Here is a 21,843-nt window from a genome sequence, read left to right on the forward strand (position 1 = left end):
AAATAAACCCATACATCTATGGACAGCTTATTTTCGACAAAGGTGCCAAGAACATACAATGGAGAAAGGAAAGTCTCTTCAATAAATGTTGGTGGGAAAACTGCACAGCCACAAGCAAAGGAATGAAAGTAGACCATTATCTTATACCATACAGAAAAATTAACTCAAAATGGATTAAAGACTTTAATGTAAGACTTGAAACCATGAAACTTCCACAAGAGAAAACAGTGTGCTCTTCGACATTGGTCTTAGCAGCACATTTTCAAGTACCATGTCTGACTGGGCAGAGGAAACAATAGAAAAAGTAAACAGATGGGACTACATCAAACTAAAACGCTTCAGCACAGCAAAGGAAATCATCAACAAAATGAAAAGACAACCTAGCAACTGGGAGAACTTATTTGCAAACAACCTAGCAACTGGGAGAAAATATTTGCAAACCATATATCTGATAAGGGGTTAATCTCCAAAACATATGAAGAACTCATACATCTCAACAACAAAAACCTAACAACCTAATTAAAAAATGGGCAAAAGATCTGAACAGACATTTCTCCAAAGAAGATATACTGATGGCCAACAGGCACATGAAAGGATGTTCAACATCATTAACTATCAGGGAAACGCAAATTGAAAAGTACAATGAGATATGACCTCACTCCCATTAGAATGGCTATAATTAACAAGACGGGAAACAAGTGTTGGAGAGGATGTGGACAGAAGGAAATTCTCATACACTGTAGGTGGGAGTGTAAACTAGTGCAGCTTCTATGGAAAACAGTATGCAGATTCCTCAAAAAATTAAGAATAGAACTACCATATGGTCCAGCTATTCCACTACTGGGTATTTATCCAAAAAACATGAAAACACGAATGAGTGAAGATACATGCACCCCTATGTTCACTGCAGCATTATTCACAATAACCAAGACCTGGAAGCGAGCTAGATGCCCATCAAGGAACGAACAGATAAGGAAAATATGGTATATATACACAATGGAATACTACTCAGTCATCAGAAACAATGAAATCTGCCCATTTGTGACTACATTGGGTGGACCCTGACAGTACTATGCTAAGTAAAATAAGTCAGAGGGAGAAAGTCAAATACCACATGATGTCATTGATAAGTAGAAGATAAAAACAACAACAAACAATCACATACAGAGATTGGATTAGAGGTTACCAGAGGGGAAGAAGGGAGGAAGAAGGGCGAAAGGGGTGATTAGGCACATGTGTGTGGTGATGGATTATAATTAGTCTTTGGGTGGTGAACATCACAGGAATCAAAATATAATGATGGACTCCTGAAATTTACATGTTATAAACCAATGCTACTGCAATAGAAAAAAACAAAAATAAAATTAAAAAATTTAAAACTTTTGTGCATCACAGTGTCCTATCATGAGGGTAAAAAGACAAATCACAGAACGGGATAAAATATTTGCAAATCGTATATCTGATAAAGGTTTAGCATCCAAAATACATAAAGAACTCTTACAACCCAACACCAAAAGTTTAAAAATGGGCAAAGGACTTGAACAGACATGCCCCCAAAAGAGATATATAAATGGCCAAAAAGCACATGAAAATAGGCTCACTGTCATTTGTCATTAGGGTAACTCAAATCAAAATCACAATAAGATATTACTTTTCACCCATCAGGATGGCCGTAATCAAAAAAATAAACAAGTGGAGAATAACAAACATTGGTAAGGACAAGGAGAAATGGAAGCCTCACACATTGCTGGTTGGCAATATAAAATGATGCAGCCACTGTGGAGAACATTTTGACAGTTCCTCAAAAAGTTAAACAAAGCTATCATATGATCCTGCAATTGCACTGCTAGTTTTGAAAACAGAGACTTAAACAGATTTGTAGACCAATGTTCACAGCAATGTTGTCTACAACAGCCAGAAGGTACAAACAACCCAAATGTCCATTAATAGATGAATGAAGAAACAAAATGTGGTATATACAAACAATGGAATATACTCAGCCATAAAATGAAATGAAGTTCTGACACATACTACATGAACCCTGAAAACATAATGCTAAGTGAAATAAGTCAGACACAAAAGGACAAATTTTGTATGCTTCCACTTATATGAGTTACCTAGAGTAGTCAAATTCATAGAGACAGAAAGCAGAGTAGAGGTTACCAGGGACTGGGGGAAGGGAGAATGGGGAATTATTGCTTAATGGGTACAGTTTCTGTTTGGAGTGTGAAAAAGTTTTGGAAATAGATAGTGGTGACAGTTGTACAACATTCCCTGAATTATACACCTAAAAGTGATTAAAATGGCAAGTTTTATGTTGCATATATTCTGCCACACAAAAACATATATATAATAGAAGACATACAAATAAAAAGACTCACTCTCCATCTATCCAATTCCACACCCCATGCAACAAAACACTTATCAGTTTCTTGAGATCCATTTAATATTTTTTATGGAAGTACAAGCAAATAAACCCTATTATTCTAATTCCCACGGGCCCTCATTGTTAGCAGAAAAAGATAGCAAGTCATTAGTGAGTAGGACCATCTTTCCTGTTTCATTGCACACTGTACACTGCTCATCATATAAATATGAACTTTAGAAGAACAAAATTAAATACATTTGTATCCAAAATAATTCTCATTAATAATATTTTGATGAGAGAGAGAATATAACCATTCTACCATACCTGGTTCATTTATTCTGCCAAATGTGTGCCTAGTGTTGTGTTTTCTGGTCTTGAAACACGTTTCACAAAAATCAAAGTCATCACAGTTTCTGCATTTGAATCTAGATCCATTGATAGGAAACATCTGACAGCCATCACACCTATTTTTAAAACAGCCATTGAGTTGAAAAGAAAAAGATGAGGTCATTTCTTAAACTTAATTGCAAAGAAATTTCAAAACAAACCCAGCAACGTAAAAAAGAAAACTCACGTAACTCCAGGATGAACACTAGGCACCAACTCCATTTCTGATAACAGACCAGTCCAGTGAGACTGCTGAGGAAAGTCGACAATGACATCTTTTCCATTGGCACTGAAAGCTGGACAGAAGAGAAATTGCCTGAAACATCTTTATCACCCATAAAAACCTAAAATTAAAAATAAAACTATACATAGCCATGTGACATTATCTATTAGTTACTTATGTTTTACAAAGAGTACTTATCTTTTAGAGCGACATACTAAGATACTTACGGATGAACTAACACATGGTGTCAGTCAGAGATTAGCTTCGAAATAATTGAGGGAGGGATTGAAGATGAAACAACTTTGGCCAGAAGTTGACAATTGCTGAAGCTAGGTTATGGGTGTATGGAGGTTCATTAAACTAGATTCTCTACTTCTGTGTATGTTTTAAATTTTATACAATAAACAGGTTTGTTTTTAATTACACCAAGTCAAAACTCCATTTAGTATCTTAGGGAATAAAAATCACATTAATAACATTAAGACACCTCTTGTCCTTTGGTTGAGAGCGCTCTGCTACTCAAAACATTAATCTCTAAACCAAGTTCTTGTTTTTAAAATTTATCTTTGTTTCAATTTGTAAAAGTTTTAAGAATCTCTTAAGAAAAATGCTAAACTCAAGTAAGAAGTTAAATAAGCCATTTGTTCTTATGTAACTGAGAAACTCTAACACCCCTACCTACTGGGGAAGCACCACCATGGTGGCCTTTTTTAATCTAGGCCATTAGATTAGTAAGAGAGTTTTCTGCAACGCTCAAAACAAAATAAAACAAAATAGGATCTCTTTATGACATCGAAAGAGTTTAAAAAAAAAATAAAACCCCATGTCTAGGGGCCGGCCCAGTGGCGCAGTGGTTAACTGCGCACGTTTCGCTTTAGCAGCCCAGGGTTCACTGGTTCGGATCCCAGGTGAGGACATGGCACTGCTTGGCAAGCCATGCTGTGGTAGGTGTCCCACATATAAAGTAGAGGAGGATGGGTACGGATGTTAGCTCAGGGCCAGTCTTCCTCATCAAAAAAAAGAGGAGAATTGGCAGCAGTTAGCTCAGGGCTAATCTTTCTCAAAAACAAAACAAAAACTGCATGTCTATTTAATTATTTCTCATACAATTGTTAAAATGGATGTAGTTTACCTTTTAAAGTGTGCCATGTTTTTGATTTGGAATCTCAATATCACATTAAATACAAAATGAGGAAAATTTTGTGTCTCCAGTTCCTAACTCCCATTATTTGTACATTTCCATTTCTTAAATTCAACCCCAAATATCTATATATAGCATTAAAAAAGAGAGAGAGAAAAGCAGTCTTTGACCACAGGAGCTAGCCTGACACTCAGATATAGGCTATTTGGCAGAATGACTGATGGAACAAGTTTATAGAACACCAACATCAGACAAGGCCACCTTGTGACTGTGATGGACTGAGACAAAAACAAAAACCACTCCTCAGTCATGTCTGATCAAATTTCAATCTAACCCAAACCACAAACACAATCAGACACCTCCTGTCCTGGCTAATGTGAACAACTTGCCAACTGTAACTTCATCCTGGCTCCAAGATTAAGATATTTATTTACTTAGATACTTACTTATTTATTTATTTAAGATACCCAGTCTTAGAGTTTATTAAGATAGCCAGTCTCAGAATTACCCTGCTTCCTTGAACCCTTCCCAAAACCCCCACCACTAACTCCATTAGTCCTCTGCTACACCTGCTTATGAAGATGGCCCATTTCCCAGGGCATGCATCCCCTAAGTTGCAATGAGTTAATAAACCTGACTCTGTTCAACTACAGGTGTGTTCCTAGTCTAGAACGCACTGACAAGCAAAAGAACACCACTTATAAAGTTTTCTTCATACATGTTTTTCTAGCTCTTGAATGAAAAATGAAGAGTTTACATTTGTTGATGAAAAGCTAACATTTGGAATTTTGATACCTAGTAATATTACCTTTCACAACCCCCACACTTTGATGAGTCACGGATCCCCACTTGTATTTTGGTGTGGTGACTGAGGCTTTGACTCGAACTTTATCACCAATCTTGATGTGAGAAGGAGAGCTTGGTGGAGGATAGCCTAGAGATTCCAACACTATAATTAGCATTCATTTCTGGGAATTCTGTCTCCAATTAAGAAAAAGCAAAATAACTTAATAAAGAATGTGCTCACCTATAAGTTCCACGTGAATATACCTAACCCAGTAAGTGCCTCCTTTCTGCTGCCAATCACACTGCACATTGAGGTCATGTAACCCATCTCTATCCAGTTTGATAACTTTGCCCACGTCTCCTTCACACACTTCTTCATAAGTTCGACAGCATCTAACCATCATTCCCACCTACAATTAAAATTAAATAAAAAATCCAGCCCAGTGAATAAAGAGCATTATTCTATTCCTAAGAAAGGATCTCCACTAGCACACAGGATGTGCTCTCAATATCATTTTACACTGAGTGGAACCAGAGCTCTTTAGAAAACTGGCTGGCTTGATGTCTGGGGCAGGAAATATACAAGATGAGCCTGGATCAACTTGTGCCATAAAGCAAAGGAGCTAGCAAAGATTAATGGGTTCACTCAAAAGGACAATCTCATCAAGAGAAATAATAGCTGAAACATATCAAATTCAATAACAGCCAATACATATATTATCATAATAATAAGCAAAACAAAGCTTCTTGGTCACCTTTACAAGTACCAGGGCACCAATTCACAATTCCGAAAATTGATAAAGCCAAAAAAAAACTGAAAAAACCAAGCATTTATTTTGCCATTCCTATACAAACTATATTATAAAGAGTGGCCAAAGTGGGTAAGAAAGTTCTCTTCAAAGAGTGGAACTCAAGTTAATAAATTTGGAAGGGATGACAAAATTAGAAAATCATTATTGTGCAACCCCTCGTGATGGGTCTAAGCAATGACACTAATGGCTATTGAAGCATCGATATGAACAATTAATAGAGAACTTCTTAATACAGAACTTCTTAACGGATGGAGCAGGCTGACAAGACCTACACCAGCAACACTGCGCGCTGGTCTACATGACGCATTCTTGCCTAAGACATGGCCTGAGTCCAATCACCCTCCAGCCCTCACTCTGACTTTATGGGAAATGCAGAGGAGGGAGGAAGATGTGGGCCAACATAGTTTTAGCCACAAATAAATAGCATGAAAAGGAAAAAAGGAGGGAGACAGTGTTCTAGGTTAAAAAGACACTTCAGAGACACATCACCCACATGTAAGGTGTATAATCTTCTTTGTATCCAAATTCAAAAAAATTACTGTAAAAAGCCATTTTTGAGAAAACTGGGAATATTTTAGCCAGCATTGAATACGAGATGATATTAAGTTATTACTGTTTATTTGTTAGGTAATGTTAGGTAACAGTAATGTCGTTACGTTAAAAATAAAATTCTTTATCTATTAAGAATACATACTGACAATGTACAGGTGAAATGAGATGATTTCTGAGATTTTTCTCTGAAGTATACTAATTAGAACAAAAGTTAGAAAATATTTAAGGTAGATAAAGGATTACATAAAAAAGCACAACTAGATTTAAAATTAGATGGTAGTGAGAATGATATAAGAAAAACAGGCAAAAACAGATTAAAGTGTCCACAGTGAGAATAGCGGAGAAGCACATGTCTCTGTGCCATGTCACTGTGGACAAACCACCTTTTGCTCTTGGCCCTACCTGCTCATTTTCTGCTACTCTGTCCTCTGTTCACTCCGCTCTAGCCACAGTGGCCTCCCTGCTGGGTGCTGCACAGACCAGATGTTTCCTCTCTTGCCAGGTCTCTGACTTTCCCAGTAGCTGCTGAGCCAGCCCCTCAACACCGCAAGAGCCTCTGCACCAAGCTCACTTCTCAATGCTACCTTCCCTCCACTCCCACACTGATCCTGCCCCCTCTCCACCTCCTACACCTCCCTCATCCCTCTAGTCTGCTCTCTCTCATTTCCACAGTATGCACCACCTTCTAATAAATTATAGTCTGTCTGCCAGGTTTGATTACTGTCTGTCTTCCACATCTAGAATGCAGGTTCCCTGAGGGTAGGGACCTGTGTCCACTGATACTTTTACAAAGGAGATGCTCAAACATTTGCTGAATGAAAATCTGAGCAAGGCTCCAGCCTAAGACAATTACTCACCTGAATATTCTCTCTCACATACACAGCATAATCATCATTACTCAAGAAATCAGCTCGCTTTTTGTAAGTCTGGCTCTCTGTTACAACAGCACCAGTAGACTACAAAAGAAATACATTTTGTTCAAAGTGTTGAATCAGATAAAGCTACTTAAAACAAAAGTATGTGAAATCTATAATATTCTATTTAGCACTGTATTTTCACTATAAAAATATTTATTTAAAAAAGATTAATAGCATAGTAAACAGAAATGAATCTCAAAATCTACAAGTACAGAAAATTTCTAAGGCACTTCCAAATTAATCCCACAAAACAATTTACTTAAATCAGAAATCAATGTCACATAAAACATGATTTTTTAACAAAATCTTCTAATGACAACCCAACATCATTACATGGTTGAGCAAGGGTCTGTTTTAAAGCTAAAAGTACTGAAGGCACAGAAAACCCAGTCAGGACTTAGCAGCTTTGCCACGTGCCCAGCAGAACAGTAGAGACACCCCCTGGGAGCAGCACAGAGGAACCCAGAGCACAGGCTGGGCAGACATCAGCAGAGGGGTGCTTACAGGGGAGGCACTGACCACAGCATAGGCCACGTCATCCACGTCCTCCACCACCTCCTCGTCTGAACATTCCTCAGACCCTGTGTCTGCATCCGAGAGATCCGTGACCTGCACATCAGCATGGTCCAGCAGCCATCCGACCAAGGCCTCCACGCCTACAGGTAAGCACACACAGTGCACCCACAGTGAAGACCCTTAGCACTTGCCCTCCAGAGGGGCCTCTGATGTTGGTATTTCAACATAAACCTACAAACAAACAGGTGGGAAAATTAAGTGAAACATCCACAAGGAAAACGCAGTACCTGGCAAGCCAGTAGCATTCCCAGAGGCACCAGTGAGTGACTTCAGTGCAAACTCTATGTTCCTTCTCGGAAATCCCATTTCCATGAGCTGAACCACGATAGGCAAAGCAGGAACGGGTGACTGCTTGCGCTTCTTTGCTCTGACAGGGTGAACATGCTGCACAGGGACAGGCGTTGTGGCCTCACTGGAGCTGCAGTCTTCAAACACCGGGCTCGATGGGTGAGTGGACTCCACAGCCAAACACTGACACACAGCCAATGCAGCAGCCTGAGGAAATGAGAGCAGAGCCAAGAGGTCTGTAGAAGTTAGGTGACTCAACTGGGGCTGGCCCTGTGGCCGAGTGGTTAAGTTTGCACGTTCCACTTTGGCGACCCAGGGTTTTGCTGGTTCGAATCCTGGACGCGGACATGGCACTGCTCATCAAGCCATGCTGAGGCGGCGTCCCACATGCCACAACTGGAGAGACCCACAACTAAAAATACACAACTATGTACCAGGGGCTTTGGGGAGAAAAAGGAAAAATAAAATCTTTAAAAAAAAAAAAAAAAAGAAATTAGGTGACTCAAGCAGTCTAAAAAACCAGCAATTATGGACTTCTTCCATGTACCGCAGCACAGAAGTATAGAAAACCCAGACTTACATGTGTACTTTAAAATGAATGGATAAAACATGTTAAAAAATGACAAACACAAGTTTCATAATTTAATGCAGAGGAGAGACTTGGAAGCCAAATAACTCTTGCTTCAGCACAGAGAGTCTAGTAAATCAGCCAATTATCAACGTTCATTAAGAAAAACTTCACAGCAGCCCTAAGCTCTGAATGGGAAACAAGATGCGTGGAGTGAGAGAGGCCCAATGGAGCAAGAAGAAAGGCATCCTCCACCACCTCCCTGGGAATGGGCAGTGCCCACAGTCTCCTGCTCTCTCCTCTCCATAAGACAGGCCAGAGACAACATGGCACTCTCTGATATACCACCAAATCACCTCTCAATTATTCAAGGGTAAAAGAACCACTCTGGGGGTTAAACATGATATAAAAGAACAAGGGAAATACAAAATATTGGGAAACAAACTGCAACGACTCCATGAACAAATGCATCTCTGCAGTCTGCAGGTGGGAACTCCCAACCTCCCCAGCACACGCAGCCCTCTCTCTGATCTTCTTGTACCTCTCTGCTTCTCATCTCCAAATGCTCTCAGAGTAGCTAAGACTTGCTATTTTTTTAAACTGAGAATGTGAGGAAGGAATTAGGAAGAAACCGAGGACACCATTGATCCCTCCTGTGCTTAGGAAGTGTCAAAGCCTGGGGTTTTACTGTGAAATCTAAGTAACTTGGAAGTGACCAGCTTCATCCTAAAAGCTTACAGCTCAGAACCAGACTGAGCTAGGAGTTCTGGTTCCAGTAATAGGGAGTTTAGGGTGGACTGGATTAAACCTCTGCTGATAATTATGAACTCTGGATAAAATATTTTTAAAAACTGCTTGAAGGCACTGGAGAATAGCCAAAGCAATCAAAACTGGAACAGGTACAACCCTTGACATAAGGGAAGCCAGCAGGTAAGCTGCTGACAGAGGCAGCATTATGGGACTGTAGTCTGAGGCTGAATTCAGGCTTGCCAGAGCAATGAGAAAATGAGGGAGGAACCACAGAGGGAAAAAGCCACAAAATGTACACAGAGACTACCCTCAAATCCTTGGCTGATTCCAAACTGAGCATATGTGAGACTGCCGGAAGGCTGGAGGGATTTCTACAGCCACCCAGTGCTAGGGAGACAGTTTGAGGTCCAAGTAAAACCAAGTTAGAAGGAGCTAGCTGGTCAAGATGTCAAGGTTTCCACTGAAACCCCAGAAGAAATTCTAAAGCCCTTAGAATTAGGGACCAAAAACCAGGACTAAGGGCAAAACAAAAATAAACCATCATAAAAAAGTCCAGAACCAAACCTCCATAGGACTAAGGAGAACGGCCATGTACTGAACTGTCTGTGAGAACGAAATTCCACTTCCTCCAGAGGAAGCTGACGGAACCCAGAGCCAACACAACGTAATGTCCGAAACTTCTAGAATACAATAAAAATTTTTAAATATGTGAAGAAGCAGAACCAATAACTGACTATAATCAAGAGAAAAAACTGCCAATAGGAGCAGACCAACAGGTGGCCCAGCTATTAGAATTAGTGATGTCAAATTTCTTGTTTGCTGTCAGAAATATGCTTTAAAGTACACAGATACATGTATGGGGTGAAGATATGGGAACTGTCAGGAGAGATATAAAACTATAAAATAAGATGCAAATGGAAGTATGAGATATGAAAATATAAAATAAAGCATTTCTTGGATGAATTTACAGCAGATCAGACCCAACAAAGCAGAGTACCCTGATCTTCAAGACAAATCAAATACAAATTTAACCAAGCAAAAAAGATTAAAAAATAATAAACAGAAACTCACTAATACTCTAACAGATGTGTAATGGTAGTCTTAGAAAAAAACAAAAGAGAGTGGGACAGGAAAATATGTAATGAACAAAAGTTTTCAAATTTGGTGGTGGGAAAAAAAAAAAAAATCAAGCCAGAAATGCAAATAACTTAAGCAAACCTCAAGGAGGATAGGAGAAAAAAAACACATACATACATAGGCACATCTTAGTCAAACTGCAGAAAATATTAAATACAGCCAGAGGGAAAAAACAACATTTCACAGAGAACAATAAGAATATTGGCTTAATTTCCATCAGAATCAATGGAGACAAAACAATGGAAGATTTCTTTTCAGTACAATAGCCATTCCCAATTCTTAAAGGACAACTCTGTGTTTCCTTCTGCACCTTTCCTCTTAGCATTGGGCACCACCAGTGTGATTCTGGGGTACAGTTTGCCCAACACCCTTCTTCATTGCTCAGTGTCCTCTTTTTATCTCTACAGATGACTGGAAACACCACCACCCTCCAGCATCTTTAACCTGATCTCTCATCTTAGAGCTTTTCAGACCTGACAAGTAGTTAGTTAGCCTTCAGGCCAGGTCAGAAAAGGCATTGCACCCCCTCCCTGTTACCCCATGTCCACCATTTCCTGCCTTCTCTCTTTGTACCCCACCATCTTCCTACACTCTGGGGGTGTTATCAGCCTTGCCCTTGGCCTGACACAGCTGCCTGCTCACTCTGGATCCTGGCTCCCCACAGGGTCTTAGTCACTGAGCATTTCTATCAGAGTACTTTCTGCCAGCTAAACTGAGCAATCAAGGTTTGTTTTTGTCGTTGATATTTTAACCAGAATTTTTTATGTATTACCTAGCAAGAAGGATATATTAAAATACCTAGCCCTCCATGTTGCAGGCCATGAAAGTTCCCATCACTCTTAGACCTGGTCCCATGCCGTCTCTTCCATGGGAATGTGCCCACAGTCCCGGCCCGAGTTACATGGTGTAGCACATGTGCTCTGAAACAGGATGAGGACCAAGGACCTGGCAGCAACAGAGCGTTCCTAAGAAGGGCTTTGGAGTAAATGACATAAACAGGGGCATGCAATATTCCTAAGTCTAATGGGGCTCCTTTAATAACACTATTTCCTGGAAAAAGATCCCTCCACCAATATTTGAGCATCTGATCCATGCTGAATCTAGTTAATTTTTTCAAATAATTCACATAAATTCAAAATAAGGTCAAACTTCAATGCATTCATTCTCTAATTAGTATAATGTTCTATGATAAATGTGGTTAAAGCTTAACTAATCATAAGAATTATTTTGGCCTACCATTTAAAATTCAGACTATATCCTTAAGAAAATACATATCTAGGAAAGAAGTTATTCACAATTTAATGCACTGAATTGAAACCGCTGAGGGTGCCAACTGTACCTCTAGCTCCTGTTTGTCAAATATCGCCTTGACTGGGGATGGCTGGGTGGCTGAGGCCAGTAGCTGCTGCAGGAGGATCATTGGTGGCTGCGGCCCTTCTGGAGACATATCCCCAAGGTCAGGGGACACAGCTGCTCCATCATCTGAATTTAAAAACAAAATATGCATGTGTGACCTGAAATTACAGAATGTTATAAACCATTATGATCTCAATAAAATTACTTGGGAAAAAAAAAGAAGATATGTTCAAGTTGTAATCCCCATCAACTATGAATGGGATTATATTTGGAAATAGAGTCTCTGCAGATAATACCAAGTTGAGAGAAGGACATACTGAATTATGGAAGACCCTCAATCAAATGTTTAGTGTCCTTGTAAGAAGACTATGTGAAGACACAGACACACACCCTCAGAGGGAAGAAGCCCATGTGATAACAGAGGCAAAGATTGGAGTTGTGCAGCTGTCAGCCAAGGAACTCCATGGATTGCCAGTAACCAACAGAAGCTGAGAAGAAACAAGGAAGGATTCTTCCTTAGAGCCTCAGGTAAAGCATGGCCCTGTGGATACCTTGACTTTAAGCTTCTAGCTCCCAGATCTGTGAGAACAAATTTCTCTTGTTTTATACTACCAAATTTGTGGGACTTTGTTATAACAGTCCTAGGAAAGCATATATTATTTTTATATTACATTATTACACAGTATGTTTTCTACATTTCTACATTTTGTTTATTTCATTCTGTAGTCATATTTAGAATCACATTGTAGTACTGTATTTGGTATAACCTTTGGGACATGTTAGTATCAACATTCTATTTGATTTATAAAACATCATATGGAAATTTTAAAAACATATATGCATGTGTGATATGTTCAACTGCAAGCATCTCTACTATTAAAGATAATGCAGGGGCCAGCCCAGTGGCGCAGCGGTTAAGTGCGCACATTCTGCTTCAGTGGCCCGGGGTTCGCTGGTTCGGATCCCAGGTGCGGACATGGCACCACTTGGCACGCCATGCTGTGGTAGGCATCCCATATATAAAGTAGAGGAAGATGGGCATGGATATTAGCTCAGGGTTAGTCTTCCTCAGTGAAAAGAGGAGGATTGGCAGCAGTTAACTCAGGGCTAATCTTCCTCAAAAAAAAAAAAAGATAATGCATTGAGTGTGTTAAGCCAGATATGATTTCTACCTCTTCAAAGAGCTAGACAACCAAAATCTTTAAGGCTGAGATACCAAAAACTAGCCTCTGAAGAATTTTCCACTCTCTGCTTTTTGGCCTCTGTCCTTCATTAGTTCATCTGTCTCCTTAGAACCAAGAAAAAGCTGCCTCCCAGATTTCTGACCAAGGACATCATATACTCTCTTTCCTGGTGCTCACACACTGCTTAACCCCTAACATGGACACTCCCAAGTTTGTACTTCTAGTCCTGGCTTTTCCTGCTAACTTCGTTCAGACCATAAACTGATACCAATTCCAAATCTGTCATGGGGTCAGGGCATTATCCTTTTGTCTGTTTTAATCTGAGGAGCTTAGGGTGAGACAGCCAGCACTTCCCATTTGCTCCAGACCCACTGACACCCACTGCCTTGAGCCCAATCAGTCCCACATAGCATTTGGGTTTGCTGGTTTGGTCTGGCGATCATTTCTACTAATCCTCTAGTCCAGGGGATGGAAATCTTTCTCTTGGAGGGCCAGAGAGTGAATAGTTCAGGCTCACCAGCTACATGGTCTCTCACAGCTACTCAGCTCTGCCACTGAAGAGCAAGAGTGGCCAGAGATGACACATCAACAAGCAGGTGTGGCTGTGTTCCCACAAAACGATAAAGTTTTTATAAAAAAACAAGTGGCATGGGAGTGTGTCAAGCCCTGCCCTCAACAGCTCTGTTTGGAGCCCGTGCTCTGCCCCAAGTGCCAAATGGTAATCCAGATTTAGCACTGCCATAGCTTCTCATCCTGGTGACCACAGAACAGCCAGTCCAATTTCCTGGGTTTGGGTTTCCTTCTACAATTGTGGATTATCTTCAAGGTTCCCACCATCAAATATGGAATGAATCTGCACTTTCTCTGGATATACCCCATATTCAGCACGTTAAAACTAAATCCACAACACCCTCTTCTCTTAGGATTAAGAAACAAAACACCCCACACTCCACTGGACTGTCTAATTTTTGTCAAAGGCACTCCTCGCTGTCCTCCCTATGACTCAGGCTTGAAACATCAGCCGTCTTTGACTTTTTCCATAAAGTTATCATCTAAAAGACCACACCATCACAGTGTCTACCGGAAGCTCCTTCCCATTTTTCATGCCTTCCCCTGGAAGACACCTCATCACTTGACAGGATTCTCTCATCACCATGATCTCCCTGTTTCAAATACTCGTAGTAGATTTATCATCCAGAATATCAATCTTTATCATGTGGATCCCTGTCACAGCTTTCCAAGTCAGCCTTAAGGTTCACCCTGGTATTCAAGGCACTCTCTATCACATGACTTCAACTGACCTCTCCAGCATTAGCCTCACTTTCATCGATAAATTCTGAGCTCCTTGCAAAGCAGAACGCCTGAACACTCTCTCCAACACTCACTGCTTATGTCAGTGCTCCTACCATCTCCTCCACAAGGACAGAGTCCTTGTCACCTTGCACTGAGGGTCTGCGACACCCTTCACAGGCTGCCCTCCCCAGCCCTCAGCTGTTGGGGTCCCCAGGACACCTGTAGAACTGTGCTCACACATCTCACAGCACACTGGCCCAGACCCTGGACAGAGCCATCTATGTTCATTTTCTCTCCCTACCCTGACCCCAGATAGGAAGGACCATAAACAAAAACTACCTTGTCCCCATAATACTTATCACAAAGTCTTTCAATAGTAGATGATCAAAAAATACTTTATAGCTTTGGTTTTTTCCTATTCAAAGGGATATGAGCTCATTCCAGAAAACTGAAGTAATAAAGAAATGTATAAGAGAATCAAGTCAGCTGAAATTCCACTGTCACTATTTTGGTAAGCAGATGAATCTATGGCCTATTGACAAACAGACAGACATAGCAATGTGCTTTTTTGTTTATCGTTTTCATGTATCCAGGGCAATGAACACATATATGTATCATCATTGTGAATGGCGCCATGGTATTCTACTGTATAGATACACTACTTAATAACGGCATTTAGGTATCTTCAGTTTTCAACATAAAAACGATACCAAGAAAGAAGCCAAAATGAGCATCTGTAAACACGTATCTTCATGCCTTTTCGTGTGATAAACCCCCACAAGATGAACTGCTGGTCAATGGATATACAGACATAGATATAGACAGATAGACAAACAGATTTAGATAGGGGTGTGTGTGTGTGTGTGTGTGTATGCATTTTAAAGTCTAACGTGTCCTCAAATGCCCATTAGATGGTTGTACCAACTTAAATTCCCACCAGCAATATGTTAAAGCAGTGCTGCTTTAGGTGTATATGAACCACCTTAGGGTCTCGTTAAAATGCAGATTCTGATTTCTTAGGTCTTGGATACAGCCAGAGAGTCTGCATTCCTAACATGTTCCTATGTGCCGCCACTGCTGCTGGCCCATGGCCACACTTTAAACAGTGAGGCAGGAGAGCACTGTTTTCCGTCCCTCCCCACCAGATCCCCTCATCTTTGTCTAAGACAATGACAATATCATTTGCAGTTCATCAATTACTGGCTGGGTTGCACATCTTTTTTGTACATTTAGAAGCCATCACTATTTACCCTTTTATGGACTGCTTGTTCATGTTCTTTGCCTGTTTTCTATTGGAATAACTGCCTTTCTTACAGATCTATAAGAGCTTCCTTAAAAGATACCTGTATGAGCAGCTGTGGCCTCCTGAACAGCTGGCTGAGACAAGATCTGCCTGAGCTGGTCCTGGTGGGAAAGCAGTGCACGACCTGCCTTCAGGATGTACAGCTTTAACTGCTGGCACCTCAGCAGGTCCAGGTCAACTTGTCCTGTAGGAGAAAAGGACTCAGCAGGAATCGCACACCCTGCTCAGGCTCTCCTCCTCACCAGCTGTACGGCCCTGAGGAAGTTGCTCTGTTCCCTGTACCTCCGTGCCACTGCTGCAACATGGCAGAAACAATGGCCTGCCCTGTGGGAATTAGCTGACCATGCCAAATACTGTCATTAATGAAGAACCCGTCTTTCCTGGTGTTATGACTGGTGCTTCTGGGTGAGCATCCCCTACCTTCTCCAGGTCTTCTTTCCCCTTTCCTGCTTCCCATGTGCCTACTTCAATGGATTGGGGTAAGGATTAAAGGGTTAAACACAGTTAGAACCATGTTAACTAATATTAGTATAATCAAATGTTTCTCAAATTGCTGAAATTTCAACCAGATACAAACAAAATATTTTCACCTTTTCTTGCCAACACTGCTCCAAGACAATTTTCTCAGATACAACATATAGTTCTCTACCTCATCTAGATCATGGCCCCCTCTAGAGTCCTATCTAATCAAACACTTGCATGATGCCCGTGGGCTGACTGTGGAACAAAGAAAGATGCCACACAGGTGCAGGTAGACTATAAGCAGAGCTGGAATAGTCTTGGTAGAAGCACTCCAAAGCAGGACATGCTGGAGGCCACAGAAGGTAGGACCAGCATGTGGGACGGGAGGCATAGGTGCCTCTCTGGCATTGAGCCTGATTACGTGGGAGACAGGTTTATTCACTATGATGGGAAATGTTGGCTAGGGAACAAGGTTAAGTGAATTCTGGACATGCTGTGGTTTACATGCACACGCACCTCCAGCCAGAGATGTGAATTGGAGATTCAGAGTTAAAAGTGGTCACCATCATAAATGCTGCAACAGCAATCACAGGCAGGAATGGGGAGAAATGAGCAAGAAAACTCAAGAAGGTAGGCAGCATAAGCCAGAAGTTACAGATGAAACCAAAAGGATTTCCAATGTGCAAAGAATAGTCAGGGGGAAGAACTCTCAAAGAACATGAAAGGGACAATGTAAGGAAGATCAAGAGAGCAGTATTCCAGACCAAAGGAAGGCAGAGTTCAAGCATGGATGGCCTTGGTCTTAGCCCACCATCCACAGGTACAAAGCAAGGCAAGTCCAAACACGCAGGCACTGCTGGATCTAGCAGTGACGAGACCATGAGCAAAGCTTCTGAAGGCACCTGGACCAGAGGGCCCTGGCAGGAGAGCTGATGAGGAGGGAGACAGAACAGACTCTCTTCAGAATGTTTGCTCAGAATCAATGCTGGCACAGGGAAGCGAGGGCAGGCCAAGGGTTCTCCAGGTGCTGCCCCCAACGTGGCGTCTGTCTTTGTATCACACACTTTGATCACCATGCCCAAGGTTCCACCATACACACTGTAACTCAACAAATGATAAACCCATCTGAACCCAAAGACTTCAGCAATGACAGGAACTTGCTCCAACAAACAATAAACATTGTCCAAACAACACCAGTTAAGATTGTAGCTGTTTCATCAAGCACCATGGTCTGACCTGCAAAACCCTGTTTAGGTGATTTCTTTACTTTGTGCTTTTCCAATTTGCTTCCAGCGAGGTTCACCAACTGAGCCCAGACAGAGAGCATGGGCTCCGTGAATGGTAGGTTGGTGACGCTGAACGCCACAGCAGGAAGCTGGAGAGAGAACACAGAAACCTTCAAAGCGTGTCCATGAAATAAACACACGAAATGTTCTGAAAGTTATCATAACCATGAGTCTTCATTTTGAAATACTGCACATATCCCTAAGTCTTTTTATATCTGAAAATAACAACTTTAAAAGATGACATTAAAGGCAAGATAGAGACTTACATGTGTAGTAAATATAACCTAAGTTTACCAAGGTTTCTTTATCAACTTTTACCTTTTACAAACTTCACAACAATAATTACAACAGGATGGTGGTTATTTTGTTTTTTAGGCATTTTCTATACATTTCAAATTTTCTAAAATGCGTATATATTCCTATAGTAATCAAAACCAGTATTGTATAGAAAGATATACTCAAATTGCACTTAGGCTACATCAAAGTCATATAAATCACTCACGTTCCCTATGCATCCCTAAATCATACATTTAAGATGACAGTAGCTACTATATAAGTCATGTCACTCAACAACAATTAATAAACATTTCTACATGAAGAAAAGTCACTTTCTTAAAGAAACCATTTTTAGGGTTTTTTAAAAGTTGAGTTGTTCAATAAAAAATAAACTTCACATGGGGCTGGCCTGGTGGCATAGTGGTTAAGTTAGCATGCTCCGCTTCAGCAGCCCAGGGTTCGCAGGTTTGGATCACAGGCGTGGACCTACATACCACTCATCAGCCATGCTGTGGCAGCATCCCACATACAAAATAGAGGAAGATTGGCACAGATGTTAGCTCAGGGACAATCTCCCTCAAGCAAAAAGAAGATTGTCAACAAATGTTAGCTTAAGGCCAATCTTCCTTACCAAAAAAATAAATAAAAAGCAAACAAAAAAATAAACTTCATAAATTCATATTTTAAAACAAAACTAACTTATAGTTACACAGTACTTTCTAAGTTGTTAATGCCCTTTCAATCTTATGACACTAAAATAAGACGTATGATCTATGACACTGTATAACTCTGTGAGACAGGCCCTATTGATCAGAGGAGCACAAAGCGAACATGGCAAGTACGAAAGGAGGCTTTCCTGAGGTTGGATGGTTTCCTGGATGGCAGACATAGACTACAAGAATCAAGTTCTTACCAGCATGGATGCTAGGATCTAGTTCTAGTATAAAACCCTTATTACCTAGTAACTGAGCACAAGTTCACCTACTGGTTTCAGCTGATTCAATGGACAAATGCGACACATCCGCATGTCTGAGAACTGCACAGTGATTTTGCCCTTCGGGGTGATGCGCGTCACAGTGCCTTCTCCAAACTCATCATGCATCACTTGTCCCCCAAGTCGCAGGCGACCATCGATGCCCCCGATCACAGCCAAGACTGCCATGAGGCCCCCCACCTCAGGGTTCTCAGAGTCGGGAAGGTAGTCCTCTAACAGGGCCTGATGCAGACAGACAGAAAACTTGAAGAAGAGATCCAGGGAGCTGCCTGTTTCTTACACATTTATAATTAAGCCAAATTCATTTTTACATTAGTTTCTTCAATATTTTCAGTAAAAATATTTTAAAATACATCTTTGAGCAAAATATATAGTATTTAAAAAGATAAAAGTTAAATCAACATTCTACAGAGAAAAACCAGCAGATTTGAAAATGAAGCACCTACCCCCTCCGATGGCTTTCCTGCACAGCTGTGGGTGACAGAATGGAGCTGAGAGTTAATGTACTTGTTTATGAGTCCGTTCCACTGACCCAAGGAGTGCAGCGTGCGGAGCAGCGCCACCACCTCTTCTGCCAGAGTGCTGCTGTGGGTGGCAGTCAGAGAGGCCTGAGGGCGAGCCCTCCGCCTCCTCAAAGTAGATTCTGAAAGAGAACACCCAAAAGAGGAGCTACATGGAGCCCTGCTCACTTAACCAGGACACCAATAAGGAGAGATGCTCACCTCTGAGGAACGGGATATCTGAAGAGCAGGTGGTGAGCAAGCAGCCCAGGAAACCAAAGAGCTTTTCCACAAGGCACTTCATGTCCCTTGCCCTTTCTGTCTTGTCCCATGATGGAAGTACTGCTTGCAGTAAATGTACAGCTAAGATCTGATAAGAGGCAATTTAAAACAGCAAGCATTAAAGAAAAACATTAGATTATAGATTGGAAGAACAGATTTTCATTTTCTCTTTATCTTTTGTTCCTCTAATGCAATTAATCATATGAAAATTCTGATATTATTTTACAGGCAGATAGTTACACCCAACTTGATTAATAATATGGATTATCAGGGATTAAAAAAAAACTACATTACAGATACAGGTATCTTTAATTAAAAAATAACTCCTTTTAGTTTAATTCTTCTCAAGACAATTACACTACAACTCCTATGAAGCAGATGAGAACAGTTAGTAGGAGCTACCACTTAATAGAAAAGCAAGTCAAAGTTCAGCAACTTAATCAATCTAAAATAATCAAGAATCTCATATCCTTGCCTCTAGGAAATCTACTTTGTGCTGGAGCTAATTTTTTTTCCGCATCCATGACTGAATGCAGGCAGCTAATTATGATGACAAGAGCTCTGGTAATTTGATGTCACCCCTTAAGAGGTCCAACATTTCCTAAAGTTACACACAGTGAGAATTAGCCTGGTACAACAATTACCTGTCGCTGCAGTGAGGCAGCAGTAAAAGGCGCGTGTCCTTCCACAACCTTCATCAGCAGGGTGATCCACTGAGGGGAGCTAAGGGCAGCACACATGTGTGGTGTGAGTGCGATGCTCCGCACAAAGCCCAGCGTGCACCAGCTCCGGTGCTGCTCCCGACACACCAGCTTGTTTGGGGAAGCTGCCAGAGCAAAACAAACTGGCTTGGTATCGAATTTCTAGAAACACTCAGTATAATCTTTACTTTTAATTTACCTACCATGTAATTCTCAATAATAAGCTACTTTACAAATAATTTCATGCATTCAAAGTGAGAGGAGCAGGAGTATCAAGTTAGCTCAACGAACATGTACAATATTTTTAAAACCTTTACAGTACATGTTGTACTTCCTCAAACTAGTGAAGGAGTTTCATCTACTTACTGTTTCTAGGCAGTAGGAAAATGATTCACAATTCAAATGGCAGTTATTTGTGAGAGTACATCTATATTTTTAAATCTCATGTGTTTCAAATATTCCCCATGATCTTGTTTACATTTAATCGGCACCATAAATTTCCAATACAAGTTTAAGTAGTCTATATTAACAGAATGAGACTAAGAGGCTTTTATGAGGTTTATCCTGTTTGATACAACCATGACCCTGTCTGCTCCTCCTGGCTTCCAAGTCTGCACCTGTGGGCACCCTGGGGCTTCCACTTTCTTGTGGCAGAAGCCCTGAGGAGGGGTCACACCACGTGACCTGCTCAGACCCCTATTAGTTTACCTTCCCCATCTCCCAGGGCCCAGCCTCCTGCTCTCCAGGCTAATAGCGACCTCTTCACTCTCCCACTCAGTCACACTCACCCAGACGCCCTCACCAACACATAAATACTGACCTGCATACTCTCACACATAACCCTACCACAATCTCACACACTCATTCTTACAGTCACTAACACACTCACACAATCACTCACACTCATAAACACTCAAACATGCCCAGTTATACATATTCACACTCACTTCTTCACTTCACAAACACACCCATTCTCACTCACATCGTCTCATTCTCACAAACTCTCACATACTCACATGCAGTTTCTCACAATCATTCACAGTGACACTCAAACTCACTCTCTCACACAATCACAAGCACTCTCACATGTACACCCACACTCGCTCCCTCTATTTCCTCATTTTCCCCACACTTACACACACTCATATTCACATAAACTCAAACACTTAAATGGGTTGAATTGAATCTCCCCCCACAAATTCATGTTCACCTAGAACCTCAGAACGTGACCTTATTTGGAAATAAACTCTGCAGATGTAATTAAGATAAGAACTGAGATGACATTATACTAGATTAGGGTGAACCCTAAATCCAATGAAAGTCCTTATAAGATGCAGAAAAGCATACACAGAAACACAGGGGAGGTGGGTATGTGAGAATAAAGCAGAGACTGGAGTGATGTAGCCAGAAGCCAAGGAAGCCTGGAGCCACCAGAAGCTAGAAGAGGCCAGGAAGCATCCTCTCCTAGAGCCTTTAAAGAGAGTATGGCCCTGCTGACACCTTGATTTTGGACTTCTGGTCTCCAGAACTCAGAGAGGATAAAGTTGTTGTTTTAAACACTGTTATGGGTTGAATTGCTCCCCCCCAAAATTCAGATATTGAAATCTTAACCCCTAATACCTGAAAATGCGATCTTATTTGGAAATGGGGTCATGATAGACATAATCAGTTTAGATGAGGTTAAACTAGATTAAGGTGGGT

The 21,843-nt window shown here is 41.0% G+C and overlaps 1 protein-coding gene across 5 annotated transcripts in view; it reads right to left on the minus strand.

Moving 5' to 3' along the window:
• Positions 1 to 21,843, minus strand: part of HERC2 (HECT and RLD domain containing E3 ubiquitin protein ligase 2) — a 272,108-nt gene that overhangs the window by 93,882 nt on the left and 156,383 nt on the right. For 4 of the 5 annotated variants that reach the window (XM_070497080.1, XM_070497069.1, XM_070497078.1 and 1 more), the window contains exons 39-52: positions 20,086 to 20,267; positions 19,382 to 19,529; positions 19,106 to 19,302; positions 18,651 to 18,881; positions 17,340 to 17,478; positions 15,682 to 15,825; positions 11,845 to 11,987; positions 7,990 to 8,257; positions 7,691 to 7,842; positions 7,127 to 7,225; positions 5,147 to 5,315; positions 4,928 to 5,053; positions 2,943 to 3,051; positions 2,693 to 2,832 (exon numbers count right to left, since the gene is read on the minus strand). In XM_070497080.1, the coding sequence (XP_070353181.1) occupies positions 2,693 to 2,832; positions 2,943 to 3,051; positions 4,928 to 5,053; positions 5,147 to 5,315; positions 7,127 to 7,225; positions 7,691 to 7,842; positions 7,990 to 8,257; positions 11,845 to 11,987; positions 15,682 to 15,825; positions 17,340 to 17,478; positions 18,651 to 18,881; positions 19,106 to 19,302; positions 19,382 to 19,529; positions 20,086 to 20,267 (2,247 nt within the window). The remainder of the gene's footprint in view (positions 1 to 2,692; positions 2,833 to 2,942; positions 3,052 to 4,927; positions 5,054 to 5,146; positions 5,316 to 7,126; positions 7,226 to 7,690; positions 7,843 to 7,989; positions 8,258 to 11,844; positions 11,988 to 15,681; positions 15,826 to 17,339; positions 17,479 to 18,650; positions 18,882 to 19,105; positions 19,303 to 19,381; positions 19,530 to 20,085; positions 20,268 to 21,843) is intronic. The other variant, XM_014829918.3, reaches the window with a different exon arrangement.

This window comes from Equus asinus, chromosome 2, assembly GCF_041296235.1.
Source record: "Equus asinus isolate D_3611 breed Donkey chromosome 2, EquAss-T2T_v2, whole genome shotgun sequence".
Lineage (NCBI taxonomy): Eukaryota > Metazoa > Chordata > Mammalia > Perissodactyla > Equidae > Equus > Equus asinus.